We start from the raw sequence: 25,719 nt of genomic DNA, 5'->3' as shown, positions 1-25,719 counted from the left end.
AGAATTTTTGGTTAAAGTTTTTGATAAAGTCAAATATCTCTGTTACTATCAAAGCTATTGGCTTGAAACTTAAAATAGTTACTTACTATCAAAGTCTACACCAGGAGAAACAATCCCCATAACTCTGATTTGAATTTTGACAGAATTATGCCCCTTTTTAACTTAGAATTTTTGGTTAAAGTTTTTGATAAAGCCAAATTTCTCTGTTACTATCAAAGCCTTTGACTTGAAACTTCAAATACTTATTTATCATCAAAGTCTACACCAGGAGAAACAGTCCCCATAACTATGGTTTGAATTCTGACAGAATTATGCCCCTTTTTAACTTAGAATTTGTGGATAAAGTGTTTGATAAAATAGAAAAAGAGGAAACTCCACAGGTCAACTCAACACAACAAAAACGAAAATGTTGCAGGCTCGGTTTGATTGAGCCTGTTCATGGACGGTAGTGGAAATGCATGCTACCGTCCACGCCCTCTAGCCCCGGGTTGAGCAGAACTCAACATTTACACATGCTAAAAGTACAAAAAACAATTTAGAGACATCCGCAGATGTTTTCATACGGCGGTGCACATGGAACCTTCAATGCTACACTAGTGTGTAATTCCATGAAAAGCGGCGTATGGTCCCCAGTTAAAATAATGGGTTTGCCCTAAACGAGAAAACAATGAGCAGAACTAAACAAACTGGAATTTAGAAAGGGGATCTGAGGTTATGGAACCTGCATATCACAGGAACTGCCAAAAGACAAAATTAAAAAGCAGGCACCATAGCCAAGGGGTGATTAAACGATACCCAAAGCTATGAAAGCGGGAGTATTGGAACCACCCAGGCCGAAATGTTCATGCTGAGAAACTAAACAGTACCAGTAACACGACATAAAAGTCGTGCTGAACGATCTGAGAAGATCGAAATATAACAGCCCTGATTGAATGTACGGGGAGACATTTTACGGCCGCCACACGGCACAAACAACGCTGCTGTGATAATAAAATAGAAAAAGTGGAAACTCCACAGGTCGCTCAACACAACAAAAACGAAAGTGTTGTAGGCTCGGTTTGATTGAGTCAAATATCTCTGTTATTATCAAAGCTTTTGACTTGAAACTTAAAATACTTATTTACCACCAAAGTCTACACCAGGAGAAACAATCCCCATAAGTCTGGTTTGAATTTTGACAGAATTATGCCCCCTTTTAACTTAGAATTTTTGTTAATTTTTTTTATAAAGTCAAATATCTCTGTTACTATTAAAGCTTTTGACTTGAAACTCAGAGTAGTTATTTGCTATCAAAGTCTACACCAGGAGACACAATTACCATAACTATAATTTGAATTTTGACAGAGAGTTATGTCCCTTTTTAACTTGGATTTTTTTACTGGCAAAGCTCTAATTCAGAGTCAAGCACTGAGAGAAGTCGAGCGCGCTGTCTTACGGACAGCGCTTGTTATGCTCACAATACAATTATTTATACTCAATAAAAACAGGAAAAAATTCTATGAAACAGTTTTTTCAAAATTTAAAAAGAAATATTCTTCACTATGGGTATTTTTTATTGAAAAAAGTTCACAAAAGTGAATATGAAACAATATTTTTTTTTATTTGTACCCATTATTGTAAGGATATAGTATTACAAATATGACTATGATATCAAATAAGTATATAATAAAATCTGTAAAAAGAATAAACCTTATTGTGCTGTCTTAATGTATATTTTGGTTGGTATTTATAAAAAAGCAGAAAATTATGAAAATGTTTAAAAATCGCTGGCAGTTTCAGCAACAGTGGGTGTGTTCAAAACAATTGTTCACAGAAACAAGCCTGGTGACCCATTGTTTTTATTTGTTCATTGTTTTCAGCACAAATTTCCTGTCATATATGTGAATTTGAAAAAATTCTATGAAAGTAAAAAAAAAACTATAGGAATTCTCTTTAAAAGGTATCCATAAAGGAATGGTATTTATTAATTGTTGCTTGCTTGGCCATTTTGCATATAAGAAAAAACGTTTTTCTTTAAGTTGTACTAGTTTCATTTTGAAACTCACAAGCGACCTAAATGCATAAAAATACAAAGTTTTATTTTGATATCAACATTATCTAAGGTTTTATGGCATTTCAGTAAGACAACGCATCAAATTTTGCCAAATATAGTTTTTGTGACATAAGTTTCAAACAGTTACCCTAACTGTAACCTAGTTTTGCACTGTTTTGTTCAATTCTACTCTGATCTGTATACAAATTACACATTAAAACTGTTAAGTATATTTATTTAATCCCTGACTGCCAGAAATAAGCACTCTTTAGGCTACAAATATACAGTTTTTGAAAACAGTACAGCCAAAACCAGTGAAAATGTGATATGTTTGTGTTTTATCCATATTTCCAGCAAAATTGCAATACTTTTGTCGTTTTCTACCAAATTCTATTCAAAGTAGCCCATTTCCATCCTCATCCAGCCAGATTTCAATCTTTACAAATGTTCCCTCATAGGTTACAATATACTAAAACTAAATAGTAGTACTTCTTTATTCTATATAAAATTGACGTATTTCCAATGACTGCAGCAGACTTCAGAACCCATTTAAAATGTCTGTAACAGTTGTTTTGGAGAATATTGTCAGTGCATAATAAATATCAGAAAGTGTTGGTCATGTTTGATTAAAAAAAATATTTTCAGTCAAACTGTAAAATCAGCTAAACGGAGACCCGAAGTGGTGGTGTATGACCTAAGTATCCATGACAAATGCTACCTACATGTCAAGCATAGATCTTTCATGTGATTTCAGCAAAACATTGCAAAGAACATAAGAGAATTAGTTGAATCCGCCATTATGCGACTACCGCCTTTTCGCGCCATTCTGCTATTTTCTGTCTATATAACTGTAGTTTATTGTGACTATTATAGAAAAGAACAGGACAGTACAGAAGTAAAAACTTCTTACAGGTACATTTCTTAATGTACATACAATTTGATTATAATATTCTTAAGGTCATGAATAAAGAGAGAAAAAAACAACAAAAAAACCCCCAAGAAATATTAGATGGCAGGCGTTAGTATTTGGCAGCTATACAATAACATGAAATTTCAATTTATTCAATGCAATGTCGTAACGCCGTAGTAAATCGTCTGTCATGGAGAGCATGGTCATCAGTTTCTGAACAGATATCAGTGAAAATTCTTGTCTAAATGATAAAACATCTGTACAGCAACACATGACTCCTGAAAACAAACGACACTTCCTAGAATAAGAATTACACCACCAGATACATCTGAAGTTCAGGGTGTAGATGCTGACAATTACAGAACACACAAGTCAACCTTCACTGCCAAATACTCTGCCTCAAGTGAAAACTGAATCACGAAAATGTAATAAAACGAGAAAATCACGAGTCGGGAAGAAAAGCGGGAATCTATAACTATATACCCGATCTTGTATAGACAAGACACAAGGCGCATAAGTAACGATGACAACCGTGAATGATTTAATATATTATGGCATCGTGTGTGAGAAACTTACATTGCAAAATTAAAAAAAAAAATCCAGCAAAAGAGATATTCAAGTGCTAATGAAGTGGTTGGAGTGTATTCACTGAATCCTTAATGGAGAATGAACTGAATTAAAGAGCAAGCGAGATATGTAATCAAAATAAAAACACTGTGAGATGCTTGACTATGTGTAGAAATGTCAAAGTTTTATTTATGATACATTTTCTCTTTCTACTATCAAGTAATCATACAAATGTGTAGATACTTTATTTCGACTATTATTTGCTCTTATAATGAATTTACTTAGTTTACTTAGATTAAATGTATTTTTTATTGAAACAGTAGCCTAATTGACTTACTATATATAAATGTGTACTTGAATGTAAACATATGGAATGAAATATGTTTAACTACCCGTATAAATTAGTACTATATTGGGAGAATGAAGCATTTGCCACAACTTATTAACAAGGGAGATAAACCCATAAAGAATTGTGCAAATACAAGTAAGTATCTCGCGGTCGCGCATGAATTGTCTGTAAATCATACTCGGCGTTTAATAAAGCTTACCTTTACCACGTGAACATTCGTTATCCCGAGCATGGTTGTTCGATCGGAACCCAAAGCAGCCTGAGTCAGGCTGAGAAACAAATGAGGTGAAACGTATAACGAATTGTAAAAAAATAACTCCTGCTCATAATAATAAACAAGACTTCTTGGGTGCGCACCATAAACCGGTTTAACCTCCCCAGTGGTGTTTTTGCCACTGAACGTTCCAAGGCGGTGCCCCACTGTGTTCCTTTGTTTGTTCGTTTTGTCCTCATGTGTTGGCTTTGTGTGTGCGCGCGTGTATGTGTGTGTTTGTGGTGTGCACGTCTGCGTGCTGTAGGTTTCGTTTTGGGGAGGCCGCGTTTTCGGGACGTGGCATTCCATGTTTGATATTTGTCTTTGTTTTCTAATAATTTAGAAATCTAATGAGGTCAGCATGTGTCAACACAACAGTCAATTACACAATGATAATATTAAGCGAAACACACTACTAACTGAACATTAAGTCCGACACTATGAGTGATTTCGGTCAAAGTCAACTTAATATATTGTAAGGAAACCCAAAACTGTATTTTTGTACATGTACATTTTTCAGCTCCCAGCTTGTTTATTTCTACTGATAACGCATGTAAACTCTCAGAAATTATTCACTTACTTACAGTATTAGTATATCTGCTTAGATTGTCAAGTCACTTCACCTGATATACAGTTTAACTTCTTATATTTACGATTTTCTACAGTGCAAAAAGCTTCTTTCATGGAGGCTGCCATTTTTGTTGTTGTTGTTGCAGACCGGTAGAGAAATATTTACGATTATGTGACATTTACTTGATAAAGGTGTAAGGTACCTATGTAAACAGCAACAGTATACATTCTATTATTCCAGCCACACTTGGATTTGATTAGATTTAGGCCATATTTGTTGCATTTTATGATTTTCTGATGTGACATGGTAAAATCTCTTACCGGTCTATCTGAGCGTCTGCTAACAGCCCCGCTTCAAAGTGTTTTTCCATGATTGTGATTAAACTACTTCATATTTCTTAGAGTGTTATATATCAAAATACTTGTTATGAAACAAGGAATTGTTTGAGGTTTACTTTCACTTAAGACCTTGTTTATTTAATACATTATTTGCGAGAAACCCTGGCTGAAGCTCCGTAGAGAGACTGGTGACCTGGAATCCCGGCCGGTCACCGTTCTGTGATTTCATTGGAGAACGGTGTCCGGTCTGTATTTGATTGGTTTACCCGGACACACCTTCCTCACCGGGCCTTCAGCCATTGGTTAGTTACATCACGTGGTCACATCCCAGGAGGCTATATATTGGCTGGCGGACAATGGCGTCAGCACTTTGTTCGTATACGTAGTTCTTGCGTAAGAGTGCCAAATTCAAACTGCAAGTTAGGCAGTAAGTCTTTTGAAATCATCCGTCCGTCTTTCCGATATACTGTATATCCTGAGCTGTGTCCACATTATATTAATTAAGTTATACGTATTTCAATGTGAAATTGAACAGTTTATTTGTTTATTGTGCTTACTTGAAAGGAATAGACATCGAGTCTATAGTTAACTTAAGCGCGTATTTCGTGCCTCATTAAATTTTGGAACTTTACTTTAAACTTTGTTATTAACTGTGTGTTTTCCCTGACATCCGCCGGCCGTTACAATTTGGTGTCAGAAGTGGGATGTTTTATTGCCGAATACATCTCGAACTGCGAAAAAATTAAGGCTAGATTAACGTTACTGAACAGATTCTACAGTAGAATTAAATATGAACTGTAGTATATGATTTTACAATAACTCGGCGCACATACACTAAAAACGGTATAGTGTATTACGTTAGGTACATGCGTGAGAACTTAAATTTTGTTGCTGACACTAACATTTAGTTAAATAGCTAGACTATGTACAGTGCTCAGACAGTTATGTATTAATTGTAATTTATTGTGCTTACAACAAACGTAGCTGTATTAAAGGGACATGCTCTATATAACTTATTAACTAGCTGTAAACACAATTCAATAAATAATGGCAGATAACTCAGACTCTGAAGTTTACTTCAATGTAAATAATCAAAATGACAATGGACAAATAAATACTGATGATGTTGCACACAGCAATAGTGACAATGATTATACAGACAATAACAGTTGTATAAACAATGAAAGACATAATGAACATGAGCTTATGCATGAAAGTGAGGCTGGTATATGCCAAAAACCAGCATCTAACCTGGGCACACCAGTCAATAGTAGACAACCAGTAGTACATAACAGCAAGTCAAATACTAGATGCCACCAGTCTAGTAGGTCCTCTAGTAACCATAGAAGGGCCAGCAGATCACCTGGGTCTGACCATTCAGTTATATCCAATGGATGTAATCACATATCTAATCATGCTAGACGCCACCAGTCTAGATCTAGGAGGTCGTCTAGATACCATAGACGGACCGAAAGACATCATTCTGATTCCTCTGATAGGAGTCAAAGTCCCACAATATTTCCATAGACCCCATACTAGTAGACGTTACCAGTCTAGTCGTTCGCCTTGTTACCAGAGGCGAGCAGTGCAACATCACAGGAGTTCAAATAGATCTGGTGATAGACGTCATCGACTTGAAGCATCAAGAGAAAGATATGAGCATAGGAGAAATGTCAATCACAGTAACACTAATAGGGATAGGTATATGATCTTTAGTGACAATGACTATGATAATAATTCCATTGTTAGACCTCCCACACAACCACATCCAGTCTATTCCCGACCTCACAACCCAAAATATCATACATCTGTACCTAGTCTGAAACCGGAGCCTTATTCTGGACAAGAATCATGGGAAGAATACTGTTCACATTTTGAAAACTGTGCAGAGCTTGGTAACTGGGATGATAGAAATAAAGTTCTGTTCTTAGCGGCATCTCTTAGGGGTCAGGCTCGCACCTTCTACATGAGTCTTGATCCACATCAGCGACAAGACTACAATGCCCTGGCATACCAAATGCAGCATAGATTTGGCAGCAGTATCCATGCTGGCAAATGGTTAAATATGCTGGAAACAAGGCAGCGCAGACAAGGGGAAAGTATTACTGCACTTTGCGATGACATTCGCCAACTTACTAAGAAAGCGTACTACCAGCTGGACAGCAGAGCTCAAGATGCAATTGCACTCAATCACCTGTACAAATTAATACCAGTCGAAATGAAATGCAGATGCATTGATAATAACTGTACTACATTGCAAGATGCTGCTGCTGTAATAGACAGATATGAAGCTATTATTGGAGAATCAAACAGCAGAAACACTAGGGGAAATGTGCGTGCTATAGACACATCTGGTATTGACTCAAACATTTCAAATCTTCTCCAGAAATTAGATTCTAGACTTGAACGACTTGAAAACGCTCCTGTTCCGCACACCACTACAAAAAGACAAGACTCAAGGTCAAAACCTATGCGTCACTGTTACACATGCAATGCAACTGACCATTTATATAGAGAATGCCCATCTAGACACAGACACCAGAGCTACCATCCTTCTTCAAACACTGTAAATCACAATACACCTGCTAAAACCTCATCTGAAAACTTGTCGGGAAACGCGACCATGTCGACTCAGTAGGCCGTGAGTCGACAACTGAAACAACAAGGCCTGATGAAGTAACTATTCAATCAGACACTGTAAGAACAGGCCACATATTAGACAAGAAATGGGACAATGGGTTTTACACAAATGGAACAATATCTGGCCAACAAATAGAATTTCTAATAGATAATGGCTCCACAGTTACAATCATTTCATTAGACAAATTCAATAAAATTGATAAAGAGCAGCAGCCAACTGTTGAACCATTCCCTACTCCTGTTCATGATGCTAGTGGTGGTACAATAAAAACACTAGGTAAAACTGTTATTAACATTGAATTAAATGGTCATTTGTTTGAACAATCAGTCCTCATTTGTGATATTGGACAAGATGGTATCATTGGTCAAGATTTTCTTTTGCAGTATGTAGAGACTATAAACTATAAAAGTGGCAAAATTGTAACAAAACATAATCAAATAAATTGTTGTGTTGGCAGTGAAAAGTTAGTCGCGTGTAGAGTTCTAGTACGAAGAACAACTGTAATTCCTGCAAATTCAGCAATATGGCTTCCAGTTGAAATTAATGAACCACAGAAGTTAACAGAGTATGGTTTAACTGAACCTGTAAAATTATCTTCTGATGACATTGGTATGGTCCCTGGTGTAATCGAAACATCAAAATCAGACATTTGTATAAATTTTGTAAACTGCTCAAACAAAACCGTGACATTATATGAAAATCAAACGGTAGGGTCTTGTGAACCATACCTTGATAATAAGGTTGAACAGGAAACAGTAAGAACCTTGACACCTGAAAACACAAATAAAGAAAAAGAACTACCTGAACATTTAAATGACCTATTCAAAAGAACTGGATGATGATGCTTTTAATGAAAGCAATGGATTCTACTTATCTGTATTTCCAAAAGAATACTCTAAGTTAGTACAAAAAGCTGATCGCTTGAGCCCAAGTGTTGTACGTTTTAGGACATTGATGATTATGTGGGCAAAACGTTTAGAGGGTAAATGTAGCAAAACCAGGGAAGAACTGCTGGAAGGATGGGAAGTAGGTGATGATTCCTATGTAATGCCTCTTGAACTGATTGATCCGCAGTTACCCAACACATCTGATGACTTAGTAATTAATCAAATTTCCTTGAACACTAGTAACCCTCATATTGACTTACATCAAGGATATAACAAGTTACGTGTTGCTTTAACCAATGACCTATTTGAAGATAAACTAGCCATGAGAGCCATTGCACGCAGGCTGGCTGTACTAAAAGATGCTGCCGGACATGAACATTTTGACACTAGCCTTGCTGAAACATGTCCAGAACTGAAATCAAGCATTGCGCTTAAATTAGGCATACACAGGAGTTTAATTAAGGATGTACACATTATTAAAATTGAAATGGGCTCAAAGAAGATCAAATTAGCCTCAGATGTCACAGATTCACCTGCACTACCTATAGAAACAGCTACAATTACCTCAAGTCCATCACTGCCTGCTCAAATTTCGAACACTTCAAATGCTAGCAATTCTTTGAATAGTAACCAACATCCCCGGTCAGTTATTGTGCCAAAACGCAAGGAACCAGTCATTAGTACCATGAACTCAAATTTTCTGGCACCACAACAACCTAAAGTTAACAACCAAGGTTATCGGGCTACAAAATTACTCCGAATGGGTGCAATGCCACTGTGTCCCCCTGCCAGAAGGGAGTGGGTGGAGGATGAGTCCATTACATTAACTGAAGGAAACCTTACCTGCAAATGGCCACCGAAAAATTGGAAAAATCTCTCACCTGACCAGAGGCTGCTACAGCTGGAAATACTAACTTTCAAAATATTACAGGAACGTGGGGTAAATACTAGCAACTTAGAACGTTCTGACATTCTAGACCAGTTTAATTTTCTCGTCTTGCCTGGAACCAAAGCATACTGTTTACCTGATGCTGGGAAAGATCCGACTGCACACTCAAGGTATCATACCTATGCAACTCTTAGGATGATAGCCAACAGTAAAAACATCAAGTCCGAAAAATGGCTCGCAATGCTGGAGTGTAGTAGTATGCTCAGGGACACTACCAATGATAAACTTTTAAGACAGTGTGACAAAATTCCATTAAGAATTTAGATTGTAGACACATGTACTAGTCTTGTTTTTGTGTTTTAGAGTGCTAGGTATCTAACATAAGAAAACTTTACCTATTTTGTGGTACTCAGTCGAAGTCATACTATTGGTCCATTTCAAGAAAGTGTTTTTGATTTTTAAACAATTACTGATACATGTTCTGTTCAAGTTTAACTCTATTACCATCAATTCTAACAGATTAAATACAGGTTGTGTCGTAAGTTGTACATACCATAATTTTTGTCTAGCAGATGTTTTAACCATACAAAGGTACTGGTATTTAGATACAGGTGTACTGTAAATTATACTCACATTGATACTTGTCAACTGACTAGGAGGTACAGTGTGTGCTGTTAATTATTCTTACTCATATACTTTTCACTTTGAATTACAGTGTACTGTAAAATTATACTTACACTGATGCTTGTCACTAGGAGATACAGGTGTGCTGTAAGTTTTTCTTACCACAAATAATTTGTTAGACTAAAGTACAGGCTGTGCTAAAAGTTCTGTTCTTTTATGTATATACATAAAATGTTACTGTGAGTTAACTATACTTACCATGTTGTTACACTTTCTATATCAGATGAGATACAGTTGTGCCTAAAGGTATTTTATGCATGAGCATCCAGTTCTTGAATTGTTCTTTAAGTAATTTCAAAATATGTCATTAAGAACCATGATAAGACTGATAACTTTATGGCAGATTCAAATTCAGGAGAATTTTGTTATTGGAAGTTGGGGAGAGTGTAAGGAAACCCAAAACTGTATTTTTGTACATGTACATTTTTCAGCTCCCAGCTTGTTTATTTCTACTGATAACGCATGTAAACTCTCAGAAATTATTCACTTACTTACAGTATTAGTATATCTGCTTAGATTGTCAAGTCACTTCACCTGATATACAGTTTAACTTCTTATATTTACCATTTTCTACAGTGCAAAAAGCTTCTTTCATGGAGGCTGCCATTTTTGTTGTTGTTGTTGCAGACCGGTAGAGAAATATTTACGATTATGTGACATTTACTTGATAAAGGTGTAAGGTACCTATGTAAACAGCAAACAGTATACATTCTATTATTCCAGCCACACTTGGATTTGATTAGATTTAGGCCATATTTGTTGCATTTTATGATTTTCTGATGTGACATGGTAAAATCTCTTACCGGTCTATCTGAGCGTCTGCTAACAGCCCCGCTTCAAAGTGTTTTTCCATGATTGTGATTAAACTACTTCATATTTCTTAGAGTGTTATATATCAAAATACTTGTTATGAAACAAGGCATTGTTTGAGGTTTACTTTCACTTAAGACCTTGTTTATTTAATACATTATTTGCGAGAAACCCTGGCTGAAGCTCCGTAGAGAGACTGGTGACCTGGAATCCCGGCCGGTCACCGTTCTGTGATTTCATTGGAGAACGGTGCCCGGTCTGTATTTGATTGGTTTACCCGGACACACCTTCCTCACCGGGCCTTCAGCCATTGGTTAGTTACATCACGTGGTCACATCCCAGGAGGCTATATATTGGCTGGCGGACAATGGCGTCAGCACTTTGTTCGTATACGTAGTTCTTGCGTAAGAGTGCCAAATTCAAACTGCAAGTTAGGCAGTAAGTCTTTTGAAATCATCCGTCCGTCTTTCCGATATACTGTATATCCTGAGCTGTGTCCACATTATATTAATTAAGTTATACGTATTTCAATGTGAAATTGAACAGTTTATTTGTTTATTGTGCTTACTTGAAAGGAATAGACATCGAGTCTATAGTTAACTTAAGCGCGTATTTCGTGCCTCATTTTGGAACTTTACTTTAAACTTTGTTATTAACTGTGTGTTTTCCCTGACATCCGCCGGCCGTTACAATATCAACACCCGCTATACCACTCATAAACACATTAAGACTTTCTGTAATATCAAAGTCTATAAATATTCACTAATAGTCATATCCGTTATTATGTCAATATTTAACGAATGTCACGTTATTTGTATTTCTAGCCCAATAATATTCAATTGTCTCTGGGCTATATGGTATTTCCTCACTTCACAATTATTACACATGTACTAGGAACATCTGTATTCCTGAATATTTCATGAATATCAATGATCCAATATCACTTCACATATTTAACTATATACATATAGAATGATAAAAGAGAAACATCAATGGCAAAAAAAAAAAAACAAAGGCAAAAAGAATTAATAAACATGAAATCAAGCTTATAAATGAAAAAAAAATAAGCATAAGGGCAAAATATGAAGGGCGGGTGGGTTTAAGTTTAGTCTTGTAGACATGTGACACGTAAACTAGAAATTTCAACAAGTGGCGCCAAAATTGTGTGAGCGTCGTTATATAAACTAGTCAACCAATAATAATAATTTTAACAAAGAATCAATCAGCGAGAGAGATTCATGAGGTTGGCTAAAAACTTAACGACTGGAAAGAAGAAACGTGATCGTCGTTAATTAATTATTTTAAATAGATTTAAAATATACCAATTAACTCCTGCTCACAATAATAAACAAGACTTCTAATAATTTAGAAATTTAATGAGGTCAGCACGTGTCACAACAACAGTCAATTACACAATGATAATATTAAGCGAAACACACTACTAACCGAACACTAAGTCCGACACTATGAGTGATTTCGGTCAAAGTTAACTTATTATATCAACACCCGCCAATCAACGGCCCCAAAAAGAAGCAAAAATAACAGCGAGTTAAGCAAAATAAAACAAAAAGGCAAATGAATACAGGTATGAACAAACTGAACAAAGTGTTGCATTAAACTGAACAAGCAGAGGCAACATAAATTTATTGCATAAACTCTCTGAGGTATATAAATATCAAATATAAAATTTGAAATGTAATGCCAAAAAGTCGACAGTACAAGCATCCTGCTAAACTAAGAACCTGACAGTGAGTTTATACAAAGTCTTGCTTAGCGTTTTAACAATTACTAGCGTTGTCTTACCTTAAAGTTGTACGACATTTAACAGTTGCTGTAAAATATGATGAGATTTGTAAGCAAGTAATAAAGGCTGATGCTATAGTTATGAAGTCGAGATAAAAATGGCAGCTGAACTTAGCAAAATACAGTAGAACTAGCAAAATACAGTAGAACTCCATTAAGAAAGAGTTGAAATAACTCTCAAAAAAGAAGTGACGAAGACGATTTGAACCTTCTGTATTTAAGTGCAAACCCCCGTCCAATTTGGAAAACAAGTAGTGTTTAACTTGCCCCTTGTAACTAAAAGGGCGATATGACCGTATAAATTTGAAATTCAGATCAGCTGCCAATACATCTTCAATATAATGATTTATTTCTTTAACAACTTTTTCAGTACGAGAATGATCCACCAGTCGAGGGAGAATTGAAGACACAATAATTTTGATAAAAGGATTTTCTTTCATAATGGTAGCAATTAGATTTGCTAAATCTGCATAAATTGAAGCTGCGGAATTTTGATTACCAATATTGTTGGTGCCTATATGAAGAATTATGAAATTTCTGTCGTATAACTGAACTTGTTTCCTGCTTACTAAAAAGGATAACTTTCCAATAGTAGCCCCTGGAAAGGACTGTAATAAAACTCCCTCGATCGGTGACAGGTTCTTAACAATTGAATCTCCTGCAGTGACAACTCTGCGGAATTCTGTAATTAGAAAAAGAACTAGTTTAAACAACAGGACATATTTATATACAAATGAATTGCGGAGAATTCGTTTAACAAATACCAAAGCATATTAAACTTAAACACTTCAAAATAACATGTAACTTGTCATCCATACAGTTGTTTGTACTCAGAATCTGAACACAAATTTGATCACAAGAAACTTATCAAATCTTATGAATAGTGTTACTATCCAAAAAGGATAAATACCCAGATCCAAACAATACCATATTTGTGCACAAAATTCTGCTCTTAAGGTGAAAACATCCAAAAGACAACAGAACTCTTATCTGTTAGGAAAAGAGATACACAAAAAGAAAGTTATAGACCATAGTAAATATCCAATTTCACATAGATTCCGAATATGTTAACAAATTTGAACCAATAAAACGAGACACTTTAAACTTGTCTTTTAAAGAGTACTGAATGTACTTTTTGTAAGTATCAGAGTGCCAGTCATCCATTAGTTGAATGAGATCTGTGGGAATTTCTAGCCTGAAAGCAAGGGTTGCAAAGCCTCTCCTAAAGGAATGTGTTGAATAAAGGCTGGACTCTAAACCTATATCTCTGATAACTGTACGTAACTTTGAAAGATGAATTTGATATGTTACTGGTTTACCTGAATTTAATACAAATAACGGAGAATATTCTGGAGCCGGATTATGTTTGACCATATGTTTGAAAGCTTTGACCGAAAATAACTTTGAACCCTTTATATTAGTCAAAGGAGTGTACAGAATTCTTTCTCCTGCTTGTATGGTTTTGGTCCATTTCATTGAAACTAACAGGTCTCCTCCAGAAATGCTTACATCTTTCCGTAACAAGAATTTGGGTTCTAACAAATCTTTTTTGGAAGTAGGCACTAAGTTTGATTTTCTTGACATGAGAAAAAAGGCAAAAAGAAATAAACACCAAAAGGTATAACTGTCTGATGCTGAAAAATCTAAAATATCATGGATTTTCAGTAGTAGTGGAGTAATGGGTTCAGCACGGTGAACCAAATACATATGTTGTTTAGCTATACCCTTTAAGGACAGGTTTATTAAAAAGGTGTTAATATGTTCTAAACTGAAACCCAATAACAAATGCATTGTTCTAACACCACTGATATAATTCTTGATAGAATCAGTAGATTTTAATGATCTACTTAAAAATTGTGCGTATAACTGCAATGTTTCGGTTGACGTTGGTAAACTGTCTAAATTAAAATAAAGACAAAACAATGTAAAGGACTCCCATTGTAACCTAAGGTTCTTTCTTGAACATTCTGCAAAAGCCCTCCTGTTGGAATCCCTAAGACACCTTCTCAAATCTCCAAGTTGAGATTCTGAAATACAATAACAAATAAGATCAAAAAACACCTACAGAAATAACAATCTATATACAACCAGATAAGAATTAAACGTCACCAACTAACAAGTGATATGACCTACAATTGAGTTGAAATTCATTAACTGCAGCCCAGGGTATTTCAATATTACCAGCTATTTATAAAACTAAAATCTGACTCCTCAACTGTACATTCTTTAAGAATGTAATCTTTCGTCATTTGTCGAAATTCATATTCATGAATGGAACTTAAGTGCCACCTTGACAAATGATCAGCTTTTCTGTTTTCACTAGAAGTTAAATGCTGAGCTTTGATTTCAAATTCATTAACTGCAGCAATGAAACAAAGTTCGCTGAGACATGACTGTAAAAAGGAACAACGGGATTTTCCTGTATTAAGTGTGATACAAACGGTTATGTTATCACACAAAACTAAAATTCTTTTGTGCTTAAAGTATTTTCCCCACAAGTGTAAACAAACAACCAGGGACAACATTTCAAGAGCACCTATGTGCAACTGTTTATTCAAAACCTGGGTTGGAAATGTAGAATGAAAAAAATGACCATTCCAAAAACCACCACAGGCTTCTAGACAAGCATCAGAAGAAAACACTGAATCTGGTTCCAACCAAGAACCAAGTGACAACAATGACACCCCATTATATAATGGTAAATACGTGTCCCACCAAAGAATGTCGTTGTGAACCTCAACCGGAATGTTATGAAAAACGTGACGAGGAGAGCCATGTAAAACTCTTAACCAGTTCAACATACGATTGACGAAAACACGACTAGGTTTAACACATGCACCTACAAAATTCAACTTGCCTAATAAAGACTGCACCTGTTTTATAGTTGCACTTTTCTTTTCTAACCAATGTTTTACCAGCATAGAAATTTCCTGCTGTCTTTCTCCATGGTCATTTTCAAAGTGTTGAACCAAACCCCTAAGAAAGACATTACATGGGAGGGTGGGTAACTCTTGTCTACTGATTCTTCAATGCCACTACATTCCAGGACTTTACCTAGAGTCAAAAAAGCCATTTCCGCTTTATCTGGTTTTTCAGCTCCAGCGAAATCATCAAGATAGTTGAGAATAACAATACCAACACTGAATAACATAAAAGCTATGGCGTTAGTCACCCTCTGACAAATGGCAGATGCACTGCGCAATCCCATTGATATAACAGTATCACAAAAAATGTGTTTATTCCACACAAAGGATACTAGATTATATTGGGATGGACAAATACTTATTTGCCTATATGCCCTTTTTAAATCTCTTTTAAACATCTAGGCAACTTGACCCTTTGCTATAATAAGATTAACAAAATCATCTATTTTGGGAAATGTTAACGATACTTGATCACCTAAGTAAAAATCTTTATCAATGTTATCATTAACTGCACTCGATGTGGAACTACTAAGATCCAAAATGACCCTTCTTTCATTTACTGATCTTTTTGGTACAGAATTCAATGGAGATATCAATAAATTATGATCAAACGGGTTGTCCTTAAAAGGTCCTATCACTGCTTCATATTTCTTTTCTTTGACCAAATATTTTTCTATTTCTTGTGGAAAATCTGTAGCACCTGTATAGTTTTTATACTGCCAGGATGGTCTAGTTTATGGGGACAAATCTGCATTACCCTCATAACCTATTGGAAAACCAAATTCTAGAAGATCGCACACTACTAAATCTCTATACTGAAAAAGATTTAACCAAGACCTCATAAATGTAGTGTTGATTTTATTGTTGACCTTGATGCGACAACCTTCAAAATTATATTTTCCTGAATCTTTAACAGTTTTATGTAATTTTACTTTGTCCGAAATATTGAAATACCCTAGGCAACTTTTGATTTCTTTGCATATTTTGCAAGTCCCTTTATGGTTGTATAAGTGTGCGTCTAAAGTTGACACACTTTCTTCAGAACCATTTTCATCTGACGTTAACAGAACGTTTGGAATAAAGATATCTTCTACCCTTTTCTCATCTGGCCGTTTTCAGTTTCAGTTGTCAAGCTAATGTATGACGGCAAGATGTGGAACTTTCAGGATGTTGCAATTTAACCTTATCTTTGATCCAACAAGTTGCTTAAAATGTCCGGCTAAACGAAGTTTACCTTTAGCTACGATTGTGTGATTACCTTTATGTTCACATCGATTACGTTGATACAAAGAACAGAGCCATATGTTTGAATCTTCTGTTTCTTCGGACTGGGACTGTTTTTCTGTTTGACCAGGGTTTAATATTTTTTGGGTCTGGCACTCTGATGTGAAAAACTCTTGTTAAAAGAGTTGTTTCTATTCAAAAGAACTAATTCTAAATACGTGAAATCGTCTGACCAAGTTTTAGATCCTAATTCAATTTCTCTTAAAACTGCCGCATAGTAAGACTTCAAAATTTTGAAGTTATATGTTGAATTCAGATACATGATTCTTTTTAACAAGGCTAATCTACCAGTTTGTTCTGTTTGTTTAGTTTTTGAGTCTGTAATACTTTCTAGCTCTCCTGCTGCAAAGAGATTTAAATCTAAATTTTGAAACGAAATTTGACGACTAGCAAATTCATACCGCAGCTGTGAATGCGAATACTTTTGTTTGTTTTTGACTTTGTCCGACGATTTCATTGCTATTCCTGACTTTTTACTAGACTTTTTGTGTTTGTGCTTGTGCTTTTTCTTCTTAGATTTGTTTGAAACACTTTGCGAATTACCTACATAACCCTTATTTTCACTACTACCGTCTTCAGTATCACTGTCCGAAGTACTACTGCTGTCCGAATCTGTGTCAGATTCACTTGAACTAAATAAACCTAAACTTTTGAATTCTTTTTCTGCTCTAGCTTTAAGGGTCTTGGATTTTCTCAGATCATCTATCGTGATTTTAGAAGTGGCTATTTCTGTTAAAATGTCTGATTTGATTGATTTAGAATTTGATTTTGAAAATTCTGTTTTATCTTTCAGAGCATTGACCTTCGCCCGTTTCTCCTCCAGACCTGTTCCACTGTGTACTATTGAAGTAACTGGTCCTTGCAGTGTTTTGTGCCAAGAGCAACTTGAGACTTTAGAAATGTACTTCGAGAGTGAAAAACGTTCATGTGGTGGCAACATAGTTGACTGCAAATTCGACTCTGGAATGAAAATGGCTCTAATAACCTTTGAACGTGAAGAAGGTATAGTTTAAAAGCATAGTATTGCAATATTATTATGACATACACTGAAGAGCCAATGCAGTGTAAAGCTTCAACAAATTAAATAGTAGCAAATAAAATCCATAACGGCCTTTCGAAGCAATGAAGCGTGTGAAAATTAGAGTATACTACTTCTTTTGACTTTATCATTCTGAAGCATGTTGTTTAAGATTTTGTGAAAATTCTTATTTAATTTACACGCGGTCGCTTTTACAGATAGTCCTACCTATCACGTCATTTATAAATAATGATTCCCCATTTGTAACGGAATTACTGCGAGAAGAACTTTTTTCAATGTAAAAAAGTTACCATGTACATGCATAGTTTATGTAAGCAGAAAATGTTTCAAGTCTAATAAAATAAATTCAGATCTACTATTTATGTTGAAGTTTAGATTTTATATTATTTGTTCCATAACACACATCGAATGTACTATGTCCCAACGATAACTTGATATTTACAAACATGACTATAAATAGATTAAAATGGAACATAGGGAATTCAACATTTTTCAAAACATGTTACAATCTAAATATTTCCAGATTTTGCACCAATTACAAATTAGCTCAGTGGTAAAGCATACTGTCCATGTTCAACAGATCTTTTGCCGTGTGGGTTCGAAACTCAGCATGGACATTTCATTTTTATTTCACTCTTGCATAAAAATTAAGATTCCTTCATGAGCTCTGTGACAACATGACCGAAAGGTATCTAAAAGCGATATGGCGGATCAGAATAGTTTATTAGATATCTAAGATTACCGTTATATTGATTAAATGCATGCACTTAAGCCATGCAAATAATGAACATATTATTGTGTTATATAAAGACATAAAATTATATACAAATACAAACCATCTAAGAAACAAACAAAAATAGAAGCTACGGAAGCAAAAATGTAAACGAATAGGAAAAACAAAAAAAAAATCTGAAAAAAAGAATCCTCATGAGGATTCGAACCCACAAAACGATTTCCTTATATCCAATTGGTGTCTGCATTTTATCTAACTGAGCTATTCTGCCATATACTTAATAGATATTCAAAATGAAAGAAATACTAATATTTGCTTGTCAAGTAATGTGCAAGCATTATGAATAGTTATTTCATCAGTTATCATGATTTAGACTCGTCCTCGCGTTTCGGCGGGAATCACGTTATCACTGGGGATTAGTAAAAACAAGGAAAAGGACTTCAGTATTTACCATAACATTACAATGAAATGCCTTATCATTAAGTTTTTAGCTCGATTATTCATAGAATAGTAGAGCTATTGGACTCGCCCATGCGTCGGCGTCCGCGTCGGCGTCGGCGTCGGCGTCCGCGTCCGCGTCCCGATTTGGTTAAGTTTTTGTATGTAAGCTGGTATCTCAGCAACCACTTGTGGGAATGGATTGAAACTTCACACACTTATTCACTGTGATAAACTGACTTACATTGCACAGGTTCCATAACTCTGTTTTGCTTTTTTACAAAATTATGCCCCTTTTTTGACTTAGAAATTTTTGGTTAAGGTTTTGTATGTAAGCTTGTATCTCAGTAACCACTTGTGGGAATGGATTGAAACTTCACACACTTATTTACTGTGATAAACTGACTTACATTGCACAGGTTCCATAACTCTATTTTGCTTTTTTACAAAATTATGCCCCTTTTTCGACTTAGAATTTTTTGGTTAAGGTTTTGTATGTAAGCTGGTATCTCAGTACTCACTAATGGGAATGGATTGAAACTTCACACACTTGTTCACTGTCATGATCTGACATGCACAAAGCAGGTCCCATAACTTTATTTTGATTTTTTACAAAATTATGCCCCTTTTTCAACATAGAAATTTTTGGTTAAGTTTTTGTATGTAAGCTGGTATCTCAGTATCCACTAATGGGAAAGGATTGAAACTTCACACACTAGTTCACTTTCATGATATGACGTGCAGTGCAAAGGGTCAATAACTCAACTTTGCATTTTACAAAATTATGCCCCTTTTTCAACTTAGGAGTTTTTGGGTTAAATTCTTATATGTAAGCTGGTATCTCAGTACCCACTAATGGGAATGGATTGAAACTTCATACACTTGTCCACTGTCATGAGCTGATAAGCACTATGCAGGTTCCATAACCCTATTTTACTTTTTTACTAAATTATGCCCCTTTTTCGACTTTCTTATTCATTCAAGCGACAAGGCTGTTAAATAGTCGAGCGTTGCTGTCCTCCGACAGCTCTTGTTTATCATACAGTTACTTCATTGTTCCTTTTAATTTATGTCATACAGGTGTAAAGATAAATGCAAGTTTGGATTATTATTTGTGTCATCGATTGATCACTTGTACCATATCTTTACAAAATGATCACATTTCATTCCACTCATCACCTCCGGCAACAAGCAAGTTGATCTAACGTTTGATATATGTTGCCCTAAACGAGAATACAACTGCTTATTTATTTTCATACTGTTAAAAATAAAACAAAAACAAAAACACGTTCTAATACTGTGCGGTACTTATACGTATGTTTTGAGAAGAAACATACTAATAATAAAAAATGAATGAAAGGGTGTTGGAGATTGCAGTCCTTTACTTTGTTCGACTGCCTACACAAGCTTCCATGACCAAGTGGTTAAGATCACTCACTTCGAATCACAGATGTGGGTTCAAAACCTCGCTTAGAGTGTAGAATTCTTTTATTTAAGGAATCCATCCAGATAGCTTACGGAAGGCCGGTACTTCTACCCAGGTTCCCGTAGCGCTTGTCTGTAATAATTCACGGGGCCACCTGATATCTTCTTCCACCATCAAAAGCTGGAAATTTGCCATACGACATTACATTGTCGCAATGACGTAAACGAAACGAAACAAATAGAGTACCTGCAGTTATAGTGCTTCCTATCCACTGGAACTGCTGTACAAGTTATAGTTGTTAACAAGGAACAACAATTGCTTTTATTCGATTGAGATATGTTTGGACTCCGTTAAGTAAATGAATGTTTTCTGCGTCGTTTCTGTTTCAAATAATAACTCACTTGCGTAGAGCAATAGAAACGGTTAACGTCACACCGACACTATTATAGGTCATATGGCGACTTCCCAGCTCTGATAGTGGAGGAACACTCCAGGCGCATTTTTAGCTCACCTGTCACAAAGTGACAAGGTGAGCTTTTGTGATCGTGCGGTGTCCGTCGTCCGTCGTCCGTCCGTCCGTCCGTGCGTCAGTCAGTCCGTAAACTTTTGCTTGTGACCACTCTAGAGGTCACATTTTTCATGGGATCTTTATGAAAGTTGGTCAGAATGTTTACCTTGATGATATCTAGGTCAAGTTCGAAACTGGGTCACGTGCCGATAAAAACTAGGTCGGTAGGTCTAAAAGTAGAAAAACCTTGTGACCTCTCTAGAGGCCATTTATTTCACAATATCTTCATGAAAATTGGTCAGAATTTTCATCTTGATGATATCTAGGTCAAGTTCGAAACTGGGTCACGTGCCGTCAAAAACTAGGTCAGTAGGTCTAAAAATAGAAAAACCTTGTGACCTCTCTAGAGGCCATATATTTCAAAGATCTTCATGAAAATTGGTCAGAACGTTCACCTTGATGATATCTAGGTCAAGTTCGAAACTGGGTCACGTGCCGATAAAAACTAGGTCAGTAGGTCTAAAAATAGAAAAACCTTGTGACCTCTCTAGAGGCCATTTATTTCACAAGATCTTCATGAAAATTGGTCAGAATGTTCATCTTGATGATATCTAGGTCAAGTTTAAAACTGGGTCACGTGGCATCAAAAACTAGGTCAGTAGGTCAAATAATAGGCCATTTTTTTCATGGGATCTGTATGAAAGTTGGTCAGAATGTTCATCTTGATGGTATCTAGGTCAAGTTCGAAACTGGGTCACGTGCGGTCAAAAACTAAGTCAGTAAATCTAAAAATAGAAAAACCTTGTGACCTCTCTAGAGACCATATATTTCATGAAATCTTCATGAAAATTGGTCAGAATGTTCACCTTGATGATATCTAGACCAAGTTTGAAAGTGGGTTACGTGCCATCAAAAACTAGGTCAGTAGGTCAAATAATAGAAAAAACTTGTGACCTCTCTAGAGGCCATATTTCTCACGGAATCTGTATGAAAGTTGGTCTGAATGTTCATCTTGATGATATCTAGATCAAGTTTAAAAGTGGGTCACGTGCCTTCAAAAACTAGGTCAGTAGGTCAAATAATAGAAAAACCTTGTGACCTCTCTAAAGGCCATATTTTTCAAGGGATCTGTATGAAAGTTGGTCTGAATGTTCATCTTGATGATATCTAGGTCAGGTTTGAAACAGGGTCATGTGCAAACAAAAACTAGGTCAGTAGGTCTAAAAATAGAAAAACCTTGTGACCTCTCTAGAGGCCATATATTTCATGAGATCTCCATAAAAATTGGTCTGAATGTTTACCTTGATGTTATCTAGGTCATGTTCGAAAGTGGGTCACGTGCCTTCAGAAAGTAGGTCAGTAGGTCAAATAATGAAAAAACGTTGTGTCCTCTCTAGAGGCCATATTTTTCATGGGATCTGTATGAAAGGTGTGTCTGAATGTTTATCTTGATGATATATAGGTCATGTTTGAAACTGGGTCAACTGCGATCAAAAACTAGGTCAGTAGGTCTTGAAATAGAAAAACCTTGTGACCTCTCTAGGCCATATATTTTATGAGATCTTCATGAAAATTGGTCAGAATGTTCACCTTGATGATATCTAGGTCAGATTTGAAACTGGGTCACGTGCCTTAAAAACTAGGTCAGTAGGTCAAATAATAACCAAAAACGTGTGACCTCTCTAGAGGCCATACTTTTCATGGGATCTGTATGAAAGTTGGTCTGAATGTTCATCTTGATGATATCTAGGTCAAGTTTGAAACTGGGTCAACTGCGGTCAAAAACTAGGTCAGTAGGTCTAAAATTAGAAAAATCTTTCGACCTCTCTAGAGGCCATATTTTTCAATGGATCTTCATTAAAACTGATCTGAATGTTCACCTTGATGATATCTAGGTCAGTTTCGAAACTAGGTCACGTGCGGTCAAAAACTATGCCAGTAGATATTAAAATAGAAAAACCTTGTGACCTCTCTAGAGGCCATATTTTTCATGAGATCTTCATGAAAATTAGTGAGAATGTTCACCTTGATGATATCTAGATAAAGTTCAAAACAGGGTCACGTACCTTTGAAAACTATGTCAATAGGTCAAATAATAGAAAAACCTTGTGACCTCTCCAGAGACCATATTTTTCAATGGATCTTCATGAAAATTGGTCAGAATTTTTATCTTGATAATATCTGGGTCAAGTTCAAAACTGGGTCACATGAGCTCAGAAACTAGGTCACTATATCAAATAATAGAAAAAACGACGTCATACTCAAAACAGGGTCATGTAGGAAGAGGTGAGCGATTCAGGACCATCATGGTCCTCTTGTTTTATATTTCCAAACAAATGATGCTTTCATTGTTCTTTTATAGTTGTTTCTTTTAGGGTTCCCACGCTTCCTGGAAAACTGGAAAAGTCCTTGAATTTTTCCATTCATTTTCAAGGCCTTGAAAGAACTTGAATTTTAAAGAAAGAGCAAAGAAGCTGGAAAAAGTCGGGAATTTCGTTCTTTCTGTATGCTCACAATATTGCCAGTGTACATAAAAAGCAAAGATATTTAAATAGAGAAACAGCGGCATTGCTATCCCTGTTCTTGAAAAATTCGCGTCTTCAACTCTTCACATCAGTTGAGATTTTAGTGGTGTTACAACTGCTTAGTCTATACGGAGTTGTCTTTCTTTGTAAAGCGTCTGGTGATTAAGATGAAAGAAAAACGTGGTACACTTTGAAAAATAATTTCTTTCCTACAAAGAAGAGAATTTGGCAAAGCTAGTGTAAAATACGACCTCAAAAGTCTAAAATTTGACAATAAATCGGTATTGCCAGATGACTGCATTGTCCATGCTTATAATCTGACTGAAATACTTCTGATAAATTGCAGAACACCCTTAGAATTGAATCACAAGGTGAAGAGATGCTTATCAGCACAAGAAGTCAATCTAAAAAGCAACCTACTGACTTTGAAAAGTCTTAAACGCTTGGTGAAATTGAGTCCTGTTTTTTTTTTTTTGTTTAATTAAATTTACATGTATTATACCCCCACCGATGAAGTTCAAGTTGAAGAGATGCTTATCATCACAAGAATTCAATCTAAAAAACAACCAACTGACTTTGAAAAGTCTTAAACGCTTGGTGAAATTGAGTCCTGTTACATGTATTATACCCCCTCCGATGAAGTTCAAAGGGGGTATATTGGAGTCTGTCCGTCTGTCCATTTATGTCTGTCCATGATTCTTGTGAACCCAACTCTAAACTATTTGAAGGGTTTTGTTGAAACTGTACAGACTTGTAGTATATGACATGAGGATGTTCATTTTACAAGATAATCTAGCAAAGGGGTGATAACTCGGACCTAGATATTTTCCATTATGTCACTTAAACAGTACTACTTTAACCAAGTGACAGTGAGACAGAAGTATTCATCCCCTTTAGGGATAGCTCTAGCTTATTTTCTTAAAGTTCTAGCATCTATTAAAGATCTTAGAGGCAGTGAAAGAATTTCACTTCTGACGGGACTTGAACCTACAATGTCTGGATCATGTCTGGGTGCTCTACCTTTGAACCACGAGGCGCTCTATTAGTCCTTGAATTTTGTGAAAATGTCCTGGAAAAGTCCTTGAAAAGTTCTTGAATTATTTCCACGGAAAAAAGTGGGAACCCTGTTCTTTGCAAAACATGGATCTGCATCATCACAACTGAAATTTTCTTCTTCATTTTCAATATCTAGTTGCAAAGAGAGTGGAAGAAAGAGGGAATCATGTTGTAAATAAAGAAACACTTACAGTAAGGCTTCATACTCCAGACGATAAGTCCAAAAGGTTAGACAAACCAGAAGAAACGGTGGAAGATAAACCGGAGACTTCAAGAACAATTAAAGTGAAAGGTGTGGACAAGTCCGTATCGAGAGATACTGTGGAGTTATACTTTGAGAACACAAAACGTTCTGGAGGCGGCGATATCGAGAGCATCCAAAGTGATGAAGAGGAAGAAGATGTTCTCTTTATCACATTTAAAGACAAACAGGGTATATCTATATTGTATTTAGTTTTAGAAAATCCCCACATTTAAATATTTTTTCATAAATGGAATAACCAATAAACTTGCTTATCATGCCCTCTTTGAAGTAAGGATAAGTATAGCATTTAGAGTGGTATGTCCTTCAGCTAGTATATGATCTGGTAAAGTGAATTTGATCTATAACTGAGGTCTCATTACTGAGTGATTAATATCGCTGACTGTGAATCACTTGCCCTCTAATCTACTTAGGTTTGGTCCCAACTCTGGTCGAAATGTTTTAAAGTTATCCAGCTGGCTTTAAGAAGGTCGACGACACGCGGGGTTCTGTACTCTTTAAGATGGAAAATATACGTATGACATAAACTTTGTCGTCAGTGTGGTTTAAAATCCAAATAAAAGAAATTGATATACTAGTATAGCCATGATACAGCATATGCTGATTTCTACAGTTATATGGCATGGTAGTGCCAACTGATTGACATAGGTTCATAACTCGTACTCTCATTTTTTATGAAATGAAACCCTTTCTGAAGTCGTGCACAGTGTTGCCCCTGTATGTATTTGTGCGTGCGTTCATGTGCGTGTGTCTATGTTTGTGTCTGCACAAAATCCTATCCGGCCGATAA

At 35.8% G+C, this 25,719-nt stretch overlaps 1 protein-coding gene across 2 annotated transcripts in view; it reads left to right on the top strand.

Moving 5' to 3' along the window:
- The first annotated feature begins 17,771 nt into the window (after positions 1–17,771).
- Positions 17,772–25,719, top strand: part of LOC123547553 (protein mono-ADP-ribosyltransferase PARP14-like) — a 68,520-nt gene continuing 60,572 nt past the window's right edge. For both annotated transcript variants that reach the window (XM_053551805.1, XM_053551804.1), the window contains exons 1-2: positions 17,772–17,944; positions 24,804–25,100. In XM_053551805.1, the coding sequence (XP_053407780.1) occupies positions 17,842–17,944; positions 24,804–25,100 (400 nt within the window). In that variant the 5' untranslated portion in view covers positions 17,772–17,841. The remainder of the gene's footprint in view (positions 17,945–24,803; positions 25,101–25,719) is intronic.

The sequence above is a fragment of the Mercenaria mercenaria genome, chromosome 9 (genome assembly GCF_021730395.1).
Source record: "Mercenaria mercenaria strain notata chromosome 9, MADL_Memer_1, whole genome shotgun sequence".
In the NCBI taxonomy this organism is placed as follows: domain Eukaryota; kingdom Metazoa; phylum Mollusca; class Bivalvia; order Venerida; family Veneridae; genus Mercenaria; species Mercenaria mercenaria.
The sequence above is the reverse complement of the archived record's forward strand: the minus strand, read 5'-3'. Positions and strand labels throughout refer to the sequence as shown.